The sequence below is a fragment of the Mus caroli genome, chromosome 17 (assembly GCF_900094665.2).
Source record: "Mus caroli chromosome 17, CAROLI_EIJ_v1.1, whole genome shotgun sequence".
NCBI classification, from domain to species: Eukaryota; Metazoa; Chordata; class Mammalia; order Rodentia; family Muridae; genus Mus; species Mus caroli.
In genome coordinates this window covers 33,508,975-33,529,250 of record NC_034586.1, presented here as the reverse complement: position 1 = coordinate 33,529,250, position 20,276 = coordinate 33,508,975, and the positions used below count along the sequence as shown (strand labels likewise).

Below are 20,276 nucleotides of genomic sequence, written 5' to 3'. Positions count from 1 at the left end.
CTCTTTAGCAGTGTTCTCCTGTATTTCTATAAGTGAGTTATTAAAGTGTAAGGATTAGCCACAAAAGGGTGAAAAGGAACCACTGCAGAATTAATGAGCCTGAGATCTTGAACCAGGCAATAGGTTCCATTAGATTTCTTAACTGCTAGTATAAAGGTGTTAAAGGGGAGGAGGTAGGATGGAGGAGTTTTATTCCTTAGGAGGTCAGAGATGATAGGCTTAAATCCCCTGAGGCTCTGGAGAGAAAGAGGGTATTGAGATTTTGTGATGTACCTGGTAGGGTCCAGTAATTGGATGACAACAGGAAAATGGTGTTTAACAACAGAGTGATTCTGGCCATCTGAGACTTGGGGGTCTACCTGAGAGGCTAGCAAAGGAAACAATATGTTAAAGTTAGTAGGTTGATGGCGAGGAGGAGCAAGAGGGGGCTCATCAAAGAATAAATGATTACTGAGAAACATATGTATATTATGGTAAGTCAGGCTATAAAATTGAGTAATATACTGAAATTCTTTAATCAAGGCAGAAGGATTGGAGGTATAGAATCCCAGTCTTTTTATATTTGAGAAAATTCATTTAGTGAGAAAGTGACATGTACACTGATTAAACCATCTACCCCAGCAACTTAAAGAGGATCAATGCTGAGTTAGGCTGGGTAGGGGAAGAAGTAGAGGACTTGACTGTAGATTTAGAGCAAGTGGTGGAAGGGGCTGGCACCTGCCAGTGTAGGATGACTTGAGAAGCCTCAGCTGGCACAGGAGGGGAGGAGTCTTGAGAAGTCAAGCAAGGGGGTTCTGGGGAAGTCTGGTGAGAAGAGGAAGCTGAGGAGGCTAGGGAAGTAGGAGAGGTTCTTAGAGTCAGGTTGGTGGCAGTGACGAGAAAATTCATTAGCTGAATTGAGAATAGTAGAAGTTTCATCTGGTTGAGGTTTCATAGCTAGAAGAAGTTGAGTTGCGGGGCGGGCAGGAAGAGAAAAGAGAAGGTTTGGAGCACAGATAGGTAAAAGCTTGAACATAGAGAATCTCCTTCCATTTATGCTGAAGTATTTACGAAGATCCTTTAGAATGGTGGGATCAAAAGTGACATTACATGACCACTTACAGTTCTTATCTGATGGGCACTGAAACCAGACCTTATTGCAAAATTTTATAAGCTAGGATGCCTTTAAATTAGGTGCAAGTTGCAGAGGGTTGAGAATTTCCTGGAGACATCCCAGTGGGGAGGCTGGAGACATGGTTGAAGACAAGATTTCATTGGGTGAGAGGCATTATTAAAATATCCCTACAGGCACTCTGAGAAGAAATTAATAATGATAAGTCAATCTTGCCAAGGCATCCTGATGGCATTAGATCGATGAAATATATTTCAAAGCCAAGTTTAAGCTTACTGGGACATCACACAGAAGCTAGTGGCTGAGAACTGCATACCTAACATGAATGTGGTCCCATGGCCTGAGAGAGAAAAGTTTAACAGAGGTGCCAGTGTGATAAAGAAATTGAGAGAGAACAGCTTCCCAGAAATCAAGAGGGAGGGGGTCACCCAAGGGTAGGAGTCCTAAACTGAGAAGTCAGCTGGACTCATCCCTTAGACCGATAGAGGTTGGCCAATCCTCTCTTGGAACAAGAAGCCCTGTACTCTGACCAGAATAGGAAGCTTTCCAATCAGCTGATGTTTGCAAGCAGTATTAAAGACCAAGTGCCAAGAAGCATGAGCCTGTGTAGCCAGGAGACTCATCTGGATGGGGTTCAGAACTGTACAGCATAAGTCATGTGGTAGTGGCCATTCCACGTGGTGGCATGTTCCATGCACCCCACAACCTACCTAGGGGAGGTCACAAAAGAGTCTTGGCACTGATGCTAATATATGCAGTAAAGTCCCAGAAATATCACACCAGAAATAGGTCTCATGTGGGAGTTTTATTGGTAGAGGCTGCCTCTGAGAGGTGTGAGAGGAAAGAAGAAGAGAAGAAGGGAGCTGTTCATTGGAGTGCACTACTTTTTATCCAGGCCATGACACATGTGCAAAAGGATGTGTGGTGGGTGCCATGGCAAGGGGTGTAGGAGCAGAGCTGTTGCCTAGAGATGGCATGTCTCCTACCTCGGGTCAGGGAGCTGGGTATAAAGAGCTTCTGGATTTACATGGATGCCCATGAGGCTAACAAACAGCATAGAGGATAGTCAGGTGTCCAGCTATCATTCTTCACAAGACATACTATAAAATAATAAAGGTGTGCACCTTTTATCCAGGAATATAAATGGTCAACAGTGAAGAAGCCCTTGACCAGGATTTTTATTATTTATCTATTTATTTACTTACATTCCAGCAATTTCTCACTATCCCCATGCCCACTCCAACCATTCTTCATCACATTTCTCCTTCCCCTTGCCTCCCCTCATCTGCCAGGCACCCCACTTTTCTGGGGCATAAAGTCTCTTGAGAATTACTTCAGGATTTTTAATAGTAAATACTACACCAGGGGCTGGGCGGTAGTTGTGCACATCTTTAATCCCAGCTCTTGGGAGGCAGAGGCAGGCAGATTTCTGAGTTTGAGTCCAGTCTGGTCTACAAAGTGAGTTCCAGGACAGCCAGGGCTACACAGAGAAACTCTGTCTAAAAAAAAAAAAAAAAAAACTAAACCAGGCACAATCAGGGTGTATGGACATAAGTGCAGGAAAAACAGCTGTAGGCACAATGAAAGTGAACATTTATTTAAAGGGAGAGAAAAAGAAGAGAACAACAGATGCAAACAACGTAAACAGCCACAGTGGGAGAAATTATAGAAACTGCTTCCCTTCAGGCTCAACCACATAAGTGGCCAAAGCTATGTTTCAAATACTCCTGGTGAGGTGGTCCGTTGTTATCTATCTAATGACACTCACCATCCCTGCTCAGCCTATAGTGGCTGAGCAAGTCCAAATATAAATTGTTTCCCACAATCTACATGTTTTACATATAGCCTACCACAGAATATGCACCAGAGCTGCAGGGGGGTGCAGCCTCAGAAGAAAGGGAATGGAAACAGCACAGCTGGTAGGAGCCTGAAGCCAACATGAAATTGGACACTTCTCCCCTCCTGGGATCTGAAAATTTTCACATTTTGTGTGTGGTGAACAGGATACAGAACTCTGGAACTGGATAATGCAGGAATCCAGGCAGGGCCAGGTACAATCTAGAACTTGAAGGATCTGGAAAGTCTAATTCCAAGACTAGAGTTCCCTTGTCTGTGGTAGTGTTGCATAAGACACATGCAGCTTCCTTTTCTGAAGTCCTGCACTCACTTGCCAGAGTCAGAGACAAGACTATCATGGCTTCCAGCAGCATGAGGAGTGCTGGGTTGATGGCATCTTCCTCCTAAATGATGATACAGACTTAGTCCCGAACAGTTCCTATTCACAGTACTAGTGTTAGCTACAGTTTGATGCTGACTGGCTTCTTTAAGAATATTTCTGGGAGGTACAGAGACCTAGAGGGTCATGGAAAGTTTAACTAATTGGAGAAAAATCTCCATAGACATGCTTTGCCACTAGAGATGCAGATCTGGGCCCTGGTATCCTGGCAGCAGAGTCTGGGGAAAAGTTTCTTACCCTGAGGCCTGTACCTGTCACGTTGACAATATCCTTCTGAGTCCTAGGCCACATGCTTATCTGGCTAACAGAACCAAGGAAGAAAAGGAAATCCTTTGTCTCTCCCTGAAGTCTTCATCTCTGGTTCCTGATCTGGAGTTTCAGTGCCTCGTGTTAATGTCATGGACTTTAAGTGGTATGCAGAGGACACTTGCACTAAATCTTGGCTTCTTGGTGATCAGAGTTCACAGATATTTGAAGAAGGATCAAGATATTTAGAATGCAGCTAGCTGCTCTGGCAGTGGCTTTGCCCACCATGTCCCTAAAAGACCAAAAGTAGAAGTGGCAGGAGCTGGGAAAGATAATGTACTATTGAGAGTTATCTGATGATCCTCAACTAAAAATCTCTTGACTGTCTCTAGGATAATCTTCCACATACTTTCTCTTTTTTATTTTTATTTTTTATTAGATATTTTCTTTATTTGCATTTCAAATGTTATCCCCTTTCCTAGTTTTCCCTCCGAAAATCCCCTATCCCTGTCCCTTCCCCCTGCTCATTAACCCACCCACTTCTGCTTCCCTGTCCCAGCATTCCCCTATACTGGGGCATAGAGCCTTCACAGGACAAAGGGCCTCTCCTCCCATTGATAACCAACTAGGCCATCCTCTGCTACATATGCAGCTAAAGCCATGAGTCCCACCATTTGTTTTCTTTGATTGGTGGTTTTGTCCCAGTGAGTTCTGGGGATACTGGTTAGTTCATATTGTTGTTCCTCCTAATGGGGCTGCACACCCCTTCAGCTCCTTGAGTACTTTCTCTAACTCCCTCACTGGGGACCCTGTGCTCTGTTCAATGGATGACTATGAGCATCCACTTCTGTATTTGCTGGGCACTGGCAGAGCCTATTAGGAGACAGCTATATCGGGCTCCTGTCAGCACAATCTTGTCGGCATCTGCAATGGGTTTTGTGGGGGTTTTTTATGGTATGGATCCCCAGGTGGGGCAGTCTCAGAATGGTCATTCCACATACTTTCAAGACACATACAAACAGCACAATACTCTGCACACTCGTAGAGAGCTTCTAAAAAATGTCAGCCACCTATATAATGGCTACCATTTAATATCTCTGAGATTAAAGATGCAGGTGAACATTCTTTCATTTTTGGGAGGGCCTTATGGAGAAACAGCATCCTTTTGCCACATCTGTATTCACACTGTCATCTACTATTAGGTCTGATATGTATCTTGTTGACATAGTTTGGGTCTGTGTCCTCTGGAAGCTTCCATGGCTCTATAGCTGTTGCAGAGTAGACAGGGAAACAGGAAGCTATAGTCATGCAGAATGAGGAAGACTTCCTTTCTTATAGTTGTTCCTTCTCTGCTGAATCCAAGGATTTTGAGGTCAGATTTAGCTCTGATTTCATGTTTTTTCTGTATCCCAGGTATAGAGTGGGCTCTAGAACATGCTGGAGGAAGGTATCCAGGCCTTGGCTGGAGAAGATGTCTCAATACACACATGAAAGGGAAGTTCTCCATAAACTCCACAAGCAACCTTTCTTTCATCTTCCAGACTCCACATTTAGGATGTCTATTTCTCACATTTACTTCTCAGGAAGAGATAGAGTACCTACTAGGTAAACCAACATGTTCTATGCCCTGGGACCCAGCAAAGAAAAGCAGAGAAAAATAATAAGCCTACATTTGAATGATAACTTAAGTTGTAAAGGTGCTCACTGCTCATGCAAGCATCTAGGATCCAGAAAACCAAGCAAGAGAAAATGCTGGCATGCGCTTTCATGCCCCAAATATGTTACCGATGTTAAGTCTTTCTAAAAATGCTATTGATTTCAGCAACAGCACTCTTTGTTTTCTGTCTGCTGTGCTCTGTTATGTAGACTGGATTTAGCATAGATAACTTGACTTCATTTTGAAGGGTTTCCTATTTCATGAATGATGAGTAGATATTCTAGTGACTACTATGAAATCCACTAGGGATTTAAACTATGTACCATCAGGTATTAGCCTATTTTTTTATTCTACCCACCTTTCCTTCTAATCAATCTATATTCATTATGATATGCAAATACCACTTGAGATTTATTTTGACCAGTATTAGCATAGTAGAGCTATGTCTACAAGAGTGTATTTAGTTTTTAATTTGCTCAATTATTTTTTTAATGTCTTACTTTGGTAGAGGTTGACATTATGTAGCCCAGGTTGATCATAAACATGCAAAAATCCTGTTGACAAAGTATCTTCTGTGCTCATATTACAGACATGATATAACACCCAGGGCTGTCAGAAACCAGGCTTTTCCTCTCATAACTTTGATAGAATAGGACAGAGATCTGGAGTGTGACAATGACAGAAATACTTCCTAACATTGTCGCTGAAAGTTGACAGCAGAAGACAATGATGCCTGACTCATACACAAAACTGAGAAGAAGCATAATTGCTGCTGAAAAATGAATGTAAACGTGACCCTATTTAACATCAGACTCAAGCCTGAACAGGCTAAGCGCCCACATGAAAGAATGGCTCAGACAATGGACAAGGCCCTAAAAATGCCTGAGGTCTTTTGATCACTTGACCTAGAGGGGCAGGTGTATTGAAAGAATTGGGATGAGGAGAGAGCAAGATGACACAGGTAGGATGGGGGCAATGTGAAAGCCCAGATAAACTTAGCAATGACAGTGTCAGCTTGGGTCTCACTTTTATCTACACAGCAGCCAATGTCATATAAGCAAAGTACTATCCTAGCAAACACAAATTTCATAAGGTTCTGAGCCTTTCTTTTCCCCATCAAGATTTAATCATCTTTAGGCTATCAGTCAACCACACAACCTGGAAAGAAGTTCTACCACCATATACAAATGCTTAGTTAAATACAGAAGCTAGGATGTGTAGTTCAATGAAAGCTAATTCTCATGAGAGATGGAGGATTTCCATCCTTGCCTATGTTGGAACATGAGAGATGATCAGGGAATACGCACAGTAAGGGTGGGGATGAGGCTTGTTTCTGCCCAGGACCTCTTACACTGCGCTTAGAGTAAACAGACACATAGTCACAGTTAGATGAGAAGGCACCAGTTCTTGAACCTACACTGAATGAGAAAGCAGAAAAAAATATTGTGTGGCTCAGTACCACATTAAGGCATCTGTCTTATCCTGTAGATAAAAAGAATAAGGATGATGTTCAGATCTGGAGATTTAAATGGTGACATACTGGAATGTTTTTCACACATTCAATCTCTCCCAGTTCCAAGCATTCTTAACCCTCAGGGTTATATCCTCTGGTCCTCTCCCTATTGCATACCAGGCCCTTCAGGGCATCACTGTTAATGCTGCAACAGAAGGTTGGGCATGCTAGGAAATTTCCCCTTGGAAATTTCCCCTTGGAAAGCAAAGTAAACCACATCAAAGGTTTTGAAGATAGAAGTAAATGAGGAGTTATGAGGTAGCTGAATTTCACCTTGGGCTCTATTCTATATCAATATAAATTTGTTACAGAAGATCCACAACTATTACTACTTATAAGACTGAATATACCTTTCTCCAATTTATGCCCTAAAAATAAACCATTTTATTAGACGTCATGGAGGCAGCATGATTTAGAGGGGCTACAGGAATCTCCTGGTCCTTAACTCAGGTAAATGTCTAGAACTGTGATTGTAGATCCAGATAAAATAGGGAAAGGCTTTCTGGACTCCTGATTGTCTATTCTAAATAGGCAGTTTGCCTCTGACATCAGAGAGTTGAAAGTAAGGTCTCTGTCACCTCTCTCATTTTAGTTATGAATATGTTTATTATTTTCTTTATGCTTCACAATGGAGTTTTTCTCAACATATCTGCCGTGTATGAAATTGCAGCTGTGTAGATGAAATTTGCTGTCATGTGGCAGGGCACTCTCACAGCTTAGGCTTGTTGTTTCTATGAAGACATGAACTAAGATCCTATTTCTTCCTTACCTCTAGTTCTCTTCTTCCATAACAGAAAAGTTGTCACTTCTCTCATAAGCAGAGCTCCAAGAAGCACAGGAACAACAATAGCCATGAAGTGTATGGTGGGCCCAAGAGGCTCAGTGAAGGGAATGAAGCGAAGGAGAGTGAGCGTTTGACTTCTGGCTCTCTCTCTGTCTTGACTATTTCCAGTTGTCCCTGAGGAGTGCCTCTCTCTCTCTCTCTCTCTCTCTCTCTCTCTCTCTCTCTCTCTCTCTCTCTGAATAGTCTCTGTGCTCACTCCCCATCCTTACCCCATCTCAGGGTGATGACCTCAGGCAGCCACTCATGATTCACATGATATTTGTATCTCTGTTCTTCCCTGGAAGAGACCACCAAAGCTGCCCACTTCTGGAAAATTCCATCCCCTGCAGGCCTGGTCTCTATCACTTCTATGTACTGTATCTTGTTGCATCCATCTCTCCTCTCCCAGTTCAGAGTAATTTCAGGAGGGTAGAAGCTTAGGGCCCAGCACCTCAGGGTGATTTTCCTGTCAGATCTGGCCTTATGGATCACATGAATTTTAGGGGGTTCTGAGGGAGACAATTGGAATTTTAAGGTATTTGGCATTCTTCAGTGCTCCTGTAACTATGTAAATGGACAGGAGTGTTAGCTTTAAGAATATGTGCCAACTCCACATAGCACCCTAAACTCAGGATATGAATGGGGTGATCTATTCCTTGGAAAGTCTCAAAATCAGCATGAGCTAACATAGAGCAGAAGATGCTGTATCTCCCTCTAGGAATATGGACTTCTCCTTCTGACAGGGTGGAGCTGAAAAACTCAGAAACATTGGTGTCAAAGACATTGTGATGGACACTGAACAGGCCTGAGAGAGGCCATAGTAAACAGTGCAAGTAGAATGAACAGCTGCTTAATTGGCAGACTGGACTGTCCTGTGAGGTTTAGCCCTTTGCAGAGTTCCTCTTTCATGTTGATTCAGGAAACTTGCAAACATTCTTTCCTTCCCTTTTGATGCAAGACAGAGTTAGTAAACCAACTGCTCCCTGCTGAGAATAAATACTCAGGGGACAGGAGCTACAGTCTAAGAGTAGATGGAGCAGTTTCTGTCCTTACCTGTTCTCTGTAAAATCTCCTTCCCATAATCCAGTTCTGTGAAGAGTGAGTCCATACCTGAAGATGCAGGGAAGTCAAGCTTCTGAAGCATGTGATGGGTCCTTCCAGAATGTGTAACTGTGAAACAGGCTACCTGTCTCAGGCAAGAAACACATCTCTCTGCAAATGCTAGAGACCTTCAAAATTATGACACAGCAGCCATTCTCTATCCAAAAGAAGATATGTGGGCTTACCTTCCACATGTGCCCTGACCTGAGTAGGGGTGTCCTTGTACTCCCTTATCTACTTGAGGACTCAGTCTACATAGCTCCCCTCTCCATCCTGCTGCTCCTTTTAGGTATCCATGTTAACCTAACATATGGAGGACTAGAGTCCAACATTAAGCATGATTAGGGGCTCACTTCTCACTGTCCCCAGATTTACACTCCATATGGTATTGCTGTAACAAGATATCTAGGACTGGCCTCTGGAATACCACTTAGTGTTGAGGTTGGTCTGGTGCTGCTATGTATTCCAATGCTAAATACAGGCTCCCAAGACCTGGTTGCCCCTAGAGCAGTGAATTTTTAGGCATGCTAGTCTTTGTTGTATAAATCTTGCTCCCAAATTTAAAGCTAGTGGTTAAATAAAAGTGTCTGTAGTCACTGGAGATAATGAGCTACAGGCCTGAAAGTCACAGGGAGGGGCCATAAGGAGAGAGAAAAGGAGGAAGAAGAAAAGATGGAGAAGGAAGACAGACAAGAAGGCAGGCATGTGACCAGATGGATCATGAGCATGTGGCCAGGAGAAGTGGATCCTGAGGACAGGCTGATCAAGATATGATCTAGGGAAGACTCAAACAGCAATTACTTGGGGAGCACAGCTGAGGAACTCAGCAGTCTAACATAGAAAGATAGATTAGGGTTAATTCACCCAGTAATTATGCTAAATCTGATTTAAAAATCCATAGGACCTTTCCTTGATTATTGAGGGGCAGACCAGGTCATATTAATAACTAGTAGAGTTTATTAAAATCCACTTACAACTTAGACCTCAAGCCCTTCAGGCAAGAAAGTGACTCCTAGGATAAAGTCTCAGATTCATTGAATGAACAGATAGGTGCAGAACATAACAGCAGCAACACAGGATCACCTAGGGTTATGGCCAGACTCTACCCATGTGCCTAGGACCTCAGCTCTGATATCAGAAAAAAAAAGAGGTCTTTGAGGAACCACTGGCCTGATGAAAATCACAAGGGTAAGAATTCATAAGCCCTGCAAGTCCTCTCTAATAGCCACAAGTATCCTTGGTTACATAAGACCTATTTTGAACCCAGGTGGCCATTATTTTATATTATCTTCAATGAATTAAAGGTCTCTCAAATTCAGTTCCCAACATAGGTGACATGGAGATATATAGTTTACATAAGCAAATTTACCTTAGAGATACACATAAATTCTAAGATTGTATAGATATCTTGAGAGTAAAATGATGTAGAATTGCAAACATATTGGCCCCTGATGTGGGACTCAGAAGGAAGTTGTGACTCAGACCAGGAGGATATGGATCAGGGTAAAGCAATTTGCCTCCAGACATTGTTCCCAGGATACCAGGCTCAAGATCTGGGTTTGAATAAGAAGGCAGGCTCTAGAGTTCCTAGTTCTCAGGATTTAATCCTTCCATTACCCAATTCACCATGTCTTTCTTCCTATTGGTAATTCTTAGAGACACCAAGCATCTGATGCACATGAACATTATAAAGTGAGTGAGACCAGTCCTAGATTAGCTCCTACTCCTAAAGCAAAATGATGATTCCTACATCCTGAAACATTCTGATCTGATCCACATCTTAGATCCAAAACCATATGAGTAAGTCCAGAGTTCAGGAGGGAAGGAGCCTCAGCAAAGGAGACTGGGCTCCAACTGGCTTGTATGGTTCACTGGGTATCTGCATTTCTGCTTTAACTCAACACAATTCTCCACGTTCTCCCATTAGAGAGCTGGACTCTGCAATGATCACCAAATATAACTGGCAGTTGTTAAGGGCTATTACATAAAAATAGGAGATGGTGTCATGTAGTAACTCAGAGAACTATAACCAGGCCCAATCTGCACACCCACCTTTTGTAGAATGAGTTGTGTGGAACAAGGAGAGAAGACCCTGTTTTCAGAGTCACAATGGACAGTAATTATGTGACCAACACAAGCAGTAGGTGAAAGGTCATCCAGAGTGTGGGTAAGAAACAGGTCAGGTGACTGTTTCTTAGAGTGCTTAGTATGGCCTCAACGGGAGGGTGAGCTGTGAGCTGTAAGGCAAGATTTGCAGGATATAAAGGATTTTACCACCTAAGCCCCAGATCAGGAGATTTCATAACTTCTCCTAAAGCTCCATCAGCTGGAGACCAAGTGAGCAAACACTTGAGCCTATAGGGGGCATTTCTCATTCCAACCAAGTCCTGGATATTTTAGTTTTGTTAATTTGACAAAAACTACCTTTATACAGAAAAGGGAACCTCAATTGAGAAAATCCCTTCATCAGATTGGCTCTAGGCAAGTTTGAAAGGCACTTAATAATAGATATTGGAGGGCCCAACTCACTGCTGGGCAGGTGTTCCAGGATTATGTATAAAGGTTGAGCAAGCCATTAAGCAGCAATCCTCCGTAGGGTGCTCCTGTCTCCAGGTTCCTCCCTTGACTGCATAGGCTATCTACCACAATGTTTCAATGTGACCTGGGACTTGCCAGATGAAATAACCTCTTCCTCAAGGTTGTTTTAGTCACAGTGTTTTGTCACAGCAATAATACAAACACTAGTACAAACCACTGATGGGCATGACTACCCCCAACTTGTTTTTGAGAGAAAACACTGCTTTTATGGTAAATTTCATTTTTTTTTTACTTCTGTGTGTGTGTGTGTGTGTGTGTGTGTGTGTGTGTGTGTGTGTGTGTGTGTGTTAGATTTCAATATATTGGCAATGCCTGTAGAATCCGGAAGAGGGCATCTAATTCCATGAAGCAGGAATAACAGGAGGTTCTGTGCGGCCCTTTGATGATGGTGGAAGATGAACTCAGGTCCACTGGATGAGCAGTATTCACTTCTAAAGCTAAACCATCCTCCCAATCCCAGGGCACTGTTCTTTGCCTCCTTACTCTGCTAGGTCCTAGAGCCTGGAACAAGTTCTTTGACCTGAGAAATTCTCCATCACTTACTGAGGAGTAAATCAGAGAAGCAGACCTCCTAAATGTGGAGTCTGTATAACAAAAGGCAGGTTGGTTCTGTATTCAATGGTGATCTTCTTTCTCTTGTGGGTATTGAGACATCCTCTTCATCCCAGTCCTGGAGACATTCCACAGGAAGTCCTAGAGCCTCCTTTACACCTGAGACATACCAAGCCTCTGGCAAAAAAAAAAAAGAAAGAAAGAAAGAAAGAAAGAAAGAAAGGAAGGAAGGAAGGAAGGAAGGAAGGAAGGAAGGAAGGAAGGAAGGAAGAAAGAAAGAAAGANAAGGAAGGAAGAAAGAAAGAAAGAAAGAAAGAAAGAAAGAAAGAAAGAAAGAAAGAAAGAAAGAAAGAAAGAAAGAAAGAAAGAAAGAAAGAAAGAAATCTGAGCCACATCTGATCTCCCACCCTTGGATTCAGCAGCTTCTGAACTAATGATTGATTCTGCATGACATCTGCTTCCTGTTTCCCAGCCTCCCGTGCAACAACTATAGAACCATGGAACCTGCCAAAAGCCACAGATCAACACTATGGCACCAATATAAGATCAGATCTAATAAATGATGCCCATGTGAAAACATATGGCAAGAGGAAGCTACATCTCAAAAGGACCCAACAAAAGGATAGGGGCATGGACCCCTGGGTCCCTAATCTCAGACCTATTAAATGGTGGAAATAACATGGGTGATTGATGATTTTTTAAGGTTCTCCATGAATGTGTAGAGTAATGTGCTGTAGGTCTGTGCCCTGAGGGTTTTATGAGAGTCTGCCTTGTATATATAGAGACAGTGAAAAGATTTTTGAATTGGAGATTACCAGAGATCTCTCAGTATGACATTATCTTTCTCAGCTCCTGGCACTTATTCTTGACCTAGCAGGGACTTGATATGCATTGCCACTGACAGAGAAGCCAACTCCATCCTAAATTATTGATCATTCTTCATAACTCTAATCACCAGGAAGCCAAGGCTTAGTGCAGGTGGACTGAGCTGTCCAAGAAAGGACCATGACATAACAGTGAGGCAATGAAACCCCAGATGAGGACCAGAGCTTGACACTCCAGTGAGAGCCATAGGCCTTTGCTTTGCCTTCCTTTCCTTCCTTGATTCTGTCAGCCAAAACACTATCTGGGCTAGGATTCAAGGGGCTCTTTTCAACAGGACAGGTTCAGGGATCAGGATAAGCACATGTCCAAGACACTGCTCCTAGGTTATCAGGGCCCAGATATGGATCTGAGGTGGGGAATCAGTGCTCTAGAGATTCCATACCCAATAGTTAATCTTTCTGGGACTAATTCAACCTGGTGTCTGTCACTCTCTTTTGGAATTCTTAGAGAAGACAGTTAACTCTGGAGTTCAGAGTTATAAAATAAATATGGACCAGTATAGACCCTAGCCAGCTATGCTGTTTCTATGTGCTTTCCTCTGATGCTAGCCTTATGTTGCTGTGGTTCATATGAGGCAAAGAGAGACAGAGACACAGAGACACAGAAACAGAGACAGACAAAAAGAGGAGACAGGCAGACAAAAACAGAGAAACTCAAAGAGAGAAGACAATGGTGGGGGGCAGGCAGACAGACAATAACTCATTATTTAATGAGAAGGAGACAGAGATAGACATGGAAAGAGAGGGGGAGGGGGAAAGGAAGAGGGACAAAGAGAGAGAGAGACAGTGAGAGACAAAGAAAGAGGAGAAGAAATTGTTGTGTTGGAGAAATAGCTCCGTGGCTAGGAACTGTTGGTACTCTTGCAGAGGTCCTAGGGGTGTTCATGTTTCTCTGGCTTTCAGGACAATATGGTAGTCTTGGTGGTACACAGACATTGGACATACAAAACATTCATATGTATAAAAGAAGACAAATGTGTGGGACCGTGGTAGGCAGCCAGTTTAGTTGAATGGGGATTGCTCTGGTGACCCAATAGAGAAATCTACAAGGGACAGAAAGGCGAGTCACATTCCCAGAATCAGGTGCCTGTCCATAATTCTGTGACTACCAGTCACTCAATGTCACAAGTTTCTGGCATTCTAGCTAGACTCCACCCCCACAGTTACCTGACTATAGCAAAGTATGCTCTTCCCCACAGTTACCTGGTAACAGGAAGATAGCCCAGCCCACTATAAGAGGGGCTGCTTGGCCCCTCCTCACTCTCTTTAGCCCTCACCTTTCTTACTCTCTAGCCCTCTTTCTACCTCTTTCCCTTCCCCCTTCTCTCCACATGGCCATGGCTGGTCTCTCTCTACCTTCTCTCCTTTCTCCATGTTTTTCTACAATAAAGCTCTAAAACCATATACTGTTGTTGGGAACTAAAAGGGGGGGCCCAGGGGAAGAGGGGGAAGGGGAAATACCCACACCCCACCAGAGTTCCATCTATTCTCTGGTCAGTCGGGCATGGGAGAGCTGCCATACACCTTCCACTCATCCCTGGGTGGGCATTCCTCTATCCCACTCTTCAGGGGGTGGCCAAGGGGCAGCCCTACCTGGGATTCGTAGAGCTTCCTTGCTAAAGCCCCAAGGTTATAGGAGAGAGGAATGAGGAAAGAGGTTCCCAACACCTGCGAGAGTGAGTGCAGCGGATCTTGACTAGAGAACAGGAAGGCCTTATAATGGGAGATTAGAAACGACTCATTAGGAGAACGCCTGTCCCATCCTCCAAGTGCAGTGGGCCTTGATGAGCAGAGACATTCTATGGTTTTAGAGCTTTATTATAGAAAGGCAGGGGGAAAGAGAGAAGGGAGAGAGAGAGAGAGAGAGAGAGAGAGAGAGAGAGAGAGAGAGAGAGAGAGAGAGAGAGAGAGAGAGAGAGAGAGAGAGAGAGAGAGAGAGAGAGAGAGAGAGAAGGCTAGAAAGAAAGAGAGAGTAAGAGGGAGAGAGGAGAGGAGAGAAGACAAAGAGAGAAGAGGCGGGGTGAGAGTGAGGGGTAAGAAGCAAGAGAGACAAGCAAGAGAGCAAGGTGGGACTGAACAGCCCTTTTTATGGTCTTCACTGTTGCTAGGTAACTGGGGAGGAGTTTAGCCTGAAGGTCAGAAGCTTGGGCCATTGCCTACATGACTACTGACCATGCTTCTCTTGTGGGAGGTGTGGGGGGAGGTAACTTAGGCAGGGGCCAGAGTTCCAGGAGAATAAGGGAACGCCTACCATGTCATGAAGGTGAATTATTACCATTCCCGGGGTTCAGACCTCAGTGCAACTGGAGACCAGCCTGTCTGTGCAGAGCCCAATGCCCCACAGACTGTCTCTGATCACGAAGGCCTGCCGTGCTTAAACAATGGGATAGACTCTCTCCTAAGGAGTTGCATCTAACCTCCCACCAGAAGGCCATGTTGTGCCCAGCCATGGACCTGACCAAGGAATCTCGCTCACACAGAAACCATCCAGCACCCCTTCCCCCCTTGCCCTCTCCTCCCTTCATCCCCGGACCCCTATTTTGCTCTCAGCTCCTCTGCTGTATCCAGTGTGGGATGCAGGAGGCTGAGAACCTGGTACCTGGGGCTGCCCCTTGTCCACCACCCACTGTGTGGGGTTAGTGGCTTAACATCACCAGATGCCCACCCAGGGCCAAGTGGAAGGCTTGTGCAGTCCTCTTGAAGCCACCTACCCAGAACACCGGATCTCTGGCAGACATGAGTTCTCTCCCACTCCCCTTTTTCTCCCACACTCATGGCACAAATGTATCTCTCAAAATAGAAATTATAAACCGTGAAGCTCTCTTGATTACATTATAACATAGTCATATGTCTTTATAAGTACCTTGCTTATAGTCAGTGAATGTTGAATATTATAAGCAACTCTCATATGTCAATGAGTTTTCAGTCACTAATATCTTAGGTATAGAATGTATCAGTAAGTGCGATAAATATAGTTACATTTGCATATCCACATAGAAGCTGAAACTGTCTGAGATCCAGGGAAGTTGTTCAGTTGAGTTCTTGCCATACACAAAGAATGCCTGGGGCACCATCATCCTCAGTGCGGCAGACCCTTTTGGGTCCCTATGTCTGCGTGGAACGGGTCTCTAGTCGCAGGTGGGCAAAGCGTTGGATGAAATGACAGACAAATGCACACAAGAGAGATTGTGTAGAATCTGAATGTATTTGTCAGGTCAAGCAGCGAACTTTTTATAGTACAGAGAATACAAGGGGTTGGAAGTCACAGCAGGCAAGGTACATTGAAGTTACCAGGTACAAAACAAAGGGATGACTTCAAAAGGATTTACAGGAACCAGGTAAATGTTTACAGTAAAGATAAAGAAGTCCTGCCTAGGATCAGCTTAGTGACAGGTAAGGATTTCACATTCTAGTGCTATTCCTTTGAACCTTGTAAAGGCTAGCACCAGGGGGTTCTGCTCTTGGCAGGCCGGAAGAATAATGCAATATCACACCCCCCCCCCTAATTTCCTAGGCCTTGCTAAATTCTTATATGAATGTAACTTTTAAGTATCTGGAGAATCTCCATTTGTCAGGAGAATATACCAACTTGCTTTTAATATGCAATGTAGCCTTACTGAAGATTTCTATCTCAGTGAGATTCCCTGGCTCTTTCTGCAGACCAGTTGAGCCACTGGCTCTGTCTATTGTAATGCTTAATTAGTTACTGAATAGGTTAACTTCCTTACTGCCTTCTCACAGAATTCTAAGCTCGGTGGCTTCTGGGATCTTGGAACACTGGGGAGACTAACTATAACAGAATTTAATCTTAAAAGGCTTTTATAATAAAATATTAAAAGAGAGCTCATAGATCAATACACCACACTAATGCAGGAATAGAGTATGAATATATGGGTAAATGAGAACACCAAAGCTCCATGAACAGACGTTCTTGCAAACTTCATAGAACTGTACAGCAGCCAGTCTAGACTCTCTTCATTTACAGGTAGTGGATCTCATTCCAGATAGCTGAATAAAGGACCTGCCTAAGGAACAACTATTGATCCAAAATGTTGAACTTAGGAACAACAATATGAACTAACCAGTACCCCCAGAGCTCGTGTCTCTAGCTGAATATGTATCCGAAGATGGCCTAGTCGGCCATCGTTGGGAAGAGAGGCCCCTTGGTATAGCAAACTTTATATGCCCCAGTACAGGGGAATGCCAGGGCCAATAAGTGGGAGTGGGTGGGTAGGGGCATAGAGTGGGGGGGTATGGGGGACTTTTGGGATAGCATTTGAAATGTAAATGAAGAAAATACCTAATAATATATATATAAATATATAAATATTATATATATATTAATGTTGAACCTGCATTTTTTGCCACACAGGGCTGGTGAAGCTCTTGTTCCTGCCCAGTCTGAACTCCTTTGCAATATAGTTAGAAATGTATTGTTCCTCCCACAACATAAATAATATCTAAGCTCCCAAGATAGCATTAGTGATTTTTAGTACTTGAATACATCACAGTCAACTTAAGGGCTTCTTAGTACTTCCAAAGCTCTCTGTGAAAACTATTTGGCCATATTAATGACTAACTTTTGAACAATTTGTACATAAAGGACTTAGACAATGAACATCATACTTTAGAATAACATTAATTAACCTAGCATCCATTCAGTGTGAGAGGTTTCCTATGGATGTGAATGCAGCCATAAAGAAGAGTTCAGTGATGTTTTATGTCTTCAGTGTGAACAACCTTGTGCCCATGTAGGGACATATCAATGAGTAAAAATTACAATTAGCCCACATGGTTGGCAAATTCCTTTTATTCCTGAGCACTTTGGAGCCAGTAGCAGATTAATGTCTGAGTGCTCAGTCAGCCTGGTCTACATAACCACTTCCAGTCCTGCCAGGCTACATCCTGAGATGCTGTTTCAAGAGAAACTAAAGAAAACTAACATGAAGGGCCCTTGCTACTCTTGCAGATGAGCACAGTTGCTTTTCCAGCACTTGAGTCTAGCAGTTCATACATTTCTTAACTCCAGATGCAGGGTTTCTGACTACCTCTTCTGGAATCTATGGGTACCTGTACCTTGCATACACACAGAGACACACAAGAATACATACAAATAAAACTGAGTCTTAAAATTGTTTCTCTGAAAATATATCTGTGCAACTACATTTTTCTCTGTTCCAAATATTTTCTAAAAGGTGCTAAAAGGACGACACAAAATTCTATGATTTGTGGTGTGGACAATGAAAATAAGGAGTTCCAGAAATTTTCAATATCCAAAATGATCTTTGGAAGGCATCATTCTATTTTGGAAAATTGTTCTTTCTCTTTTCATTCAGCTTATATAATTAGTTATCAATATCTGCATTGAATCAAAACTCTCAAGACCTCCAGTTCCTACCGTGATAGTTATGGATTAATATAATCCACACAAGCACAGTCACCACAGAAGGCTTCACAGTGTCTCAGCACATAGAGACATTCTGAAATTGAAATGTTTGACGATTGCTGACTTACATGCCTCTGGGCTAGGACACAAGGATGATGTAACTTGGACTAGAGGACAGACTCACACTTAAACACTGAGCCAGAATACAAAGCTGTACAACTGGTGCCAGGTGGAGAAGCAGTACCCTAGAAATCTCCCACACCCAGGAATCGATCTCTCCAAGACCCACCCCATCAGGTCTACGTCACTGCCTTTGGGAAATCTACGAGAAGCCAAACAGCATCAGACACACCAGGTTTATAAAGTGAAGAGGTATCAGGACCGATTGAGACTCCACTCATCAGAGAGGATGAGGAACCCTGGACACTTTGCCGTCCTTTGCCTCCTATTGGTGACCATAGACCTGCTCCAGTATTGTGCAGGTGGGTGCCGGGTATGGAGGGAACTGGCCTTTTAGGGAGCAGGACACAGCACTTGAAATCCTCATCTCTGCACTTTCTTCCTTGAATAACCAGACCCTCCCTGATCCCCTAGCTGGATCACCCCTGACCCTCTCCTGCATCTCAAGTCAACAACACACACCACCACCCATGCTCTGCTCCCTATAAACCTACTCTGGGTTCAGGCTGAAGGGTCAGGTTCTCAATGTGCACCACCCACAGGCTCACACTGGCTGAAGACTTTCAAGACTGTAATTATGGAGCCTGGCATATTGGAGGGCCGGTTCATCCAGGTCAGCTATGTAGACTCCATACAGTTTCAGGGATTCGACAGCAAATCAGAGACTGCAGGGATGCAACCTCGGGCTGCTTGGATGAAGCAGGAGCCACCTGAATATTGGAAGAATGAGACAGACCAAGCACTGAGCTCTTCACTGACAGGAAGACGAACTCTTATATACATGGTGACTGAAAATAATAACAAGAAGAATGGTAAGTCATCTCAGGACTGAGGTCATAAGTCCTCAGTGACCTCTCGGTCTGGCCCAATAAGCTCCATTCTAGGTCCTCCAGTAAGAGATTCAGCCCTAGTCAAAGGGAACCCTGTGATTTTAGACCCCAGAGAACTACAGACTGTTAACTGAGAAGGGGTTTAGTTGGGGAAAAAGTGTCCCTGGGAGGGAGGAAGAAGCCTTAAAGTGACTAGAGTCTGAATGGGGATGGGGCAGACTATCACACCCTGCAGGAAGTGTTTGGCTGCAATGTGGCACATGATGGGAGCTTCCTTGGTGGTCACTACGGGCTCACCTACTATGGCTATGATTACATCATCCTGAATGAGGACCTGAACTCTTGGACTACAGAGGGAAAAGTAGGTGGAAAATTTACTCCAGACCAGAAGCAAGGAAGTGTGACAGATATTTGGAGGACTTACCTGCAAGGGAAGTGCATAGAAAGGCTTCTTAGATGCCTGGACCTTGGAAAGGAAACCTTGCTGCGCTCCGGTAAGAGAGGCCCTTGCCAACCCCTTCTGCTTTCTGAGATTAGAGCTCTTGACTCCCTGAGGCCTCCTCCTCAGCAGGGAGCAGCTGGAATGCTTACACTGTCTTGCATCAAAGGGGAAAGAGAGCTCCTCAGTGTCCTGACTCAACATGAGAGAGGGACTCTCCAGAGGATTCAGCCTTCTCCCAGGACAGTTCAGTGTGTCCATTAAGCAGCAGTTCCCTTCCATCTGAACTGTGTAGCATGGCCTCTCTCAGGCCTGATCACTGTCCATGCACAATGACATTGAATGTCTGACTCCAGGGTTGCTGAGTCCTTAGACCCCTTCCCCAGTCAGAACCAGAAGTCTATTTGTCTAGAGGGAGACCTAGAGTTACCTGCTCTGAGTTGGCTCATGGTTATTGTAAAATATTACAAAGAATAGATCACCCAGAACCTGAGTTTAGGCTTCTGTGTGGACTCTGCTCCCTCCCTCATCAAAGTCTCCCACCCTTTCCAGGGATGGTCCCATGCACACTACTCAGGCCCCCGGAGGAGTGCCAAATACCTGAATTTTCCAATTGTTCCCCTCAGATGCCCCCAGAACACATGTGACCCACAAAGTAACACCTGAAGGGAATGTCACCCTGAGGTGCTGGGCCCTGGGTTTCTACCCATCTGACATCAC

The 20,276-nt window shown here is 43.9% G+C and overlaps 2 protein-coding genes across 2 annotated transcripts in view; both read left to right on the top strand.

Moving 5' to 3' along the window:
- Positions 1-20,276, top strand: part of LOC110283719 (E3 ubiquitin-protein ligase TRIM39) — a 529,744-nt gene that overhangs the window by 330,275 nt on the left and 179,193 nt on the right. The gene's annotated exons all lie outside the window — the stretch shown is intronic.
- Positions 18,517-20,274, top strand: LOC110283877 (H-2 class I histocompatibility antigen, Q10 alpha chain-like; the record flags this gene model as incomplete). The annotated part of the gene is made up of 4 exons (XM_021149431.1): positions 18,517-18,589; positions 18,830-19,099; positions 19,336-19,611; positions 20,183-20,274. Coding segments are annotated over exons 1-4 (711 nt in total), but the record flags the coding sequence as incomplete, so codon positions are not given.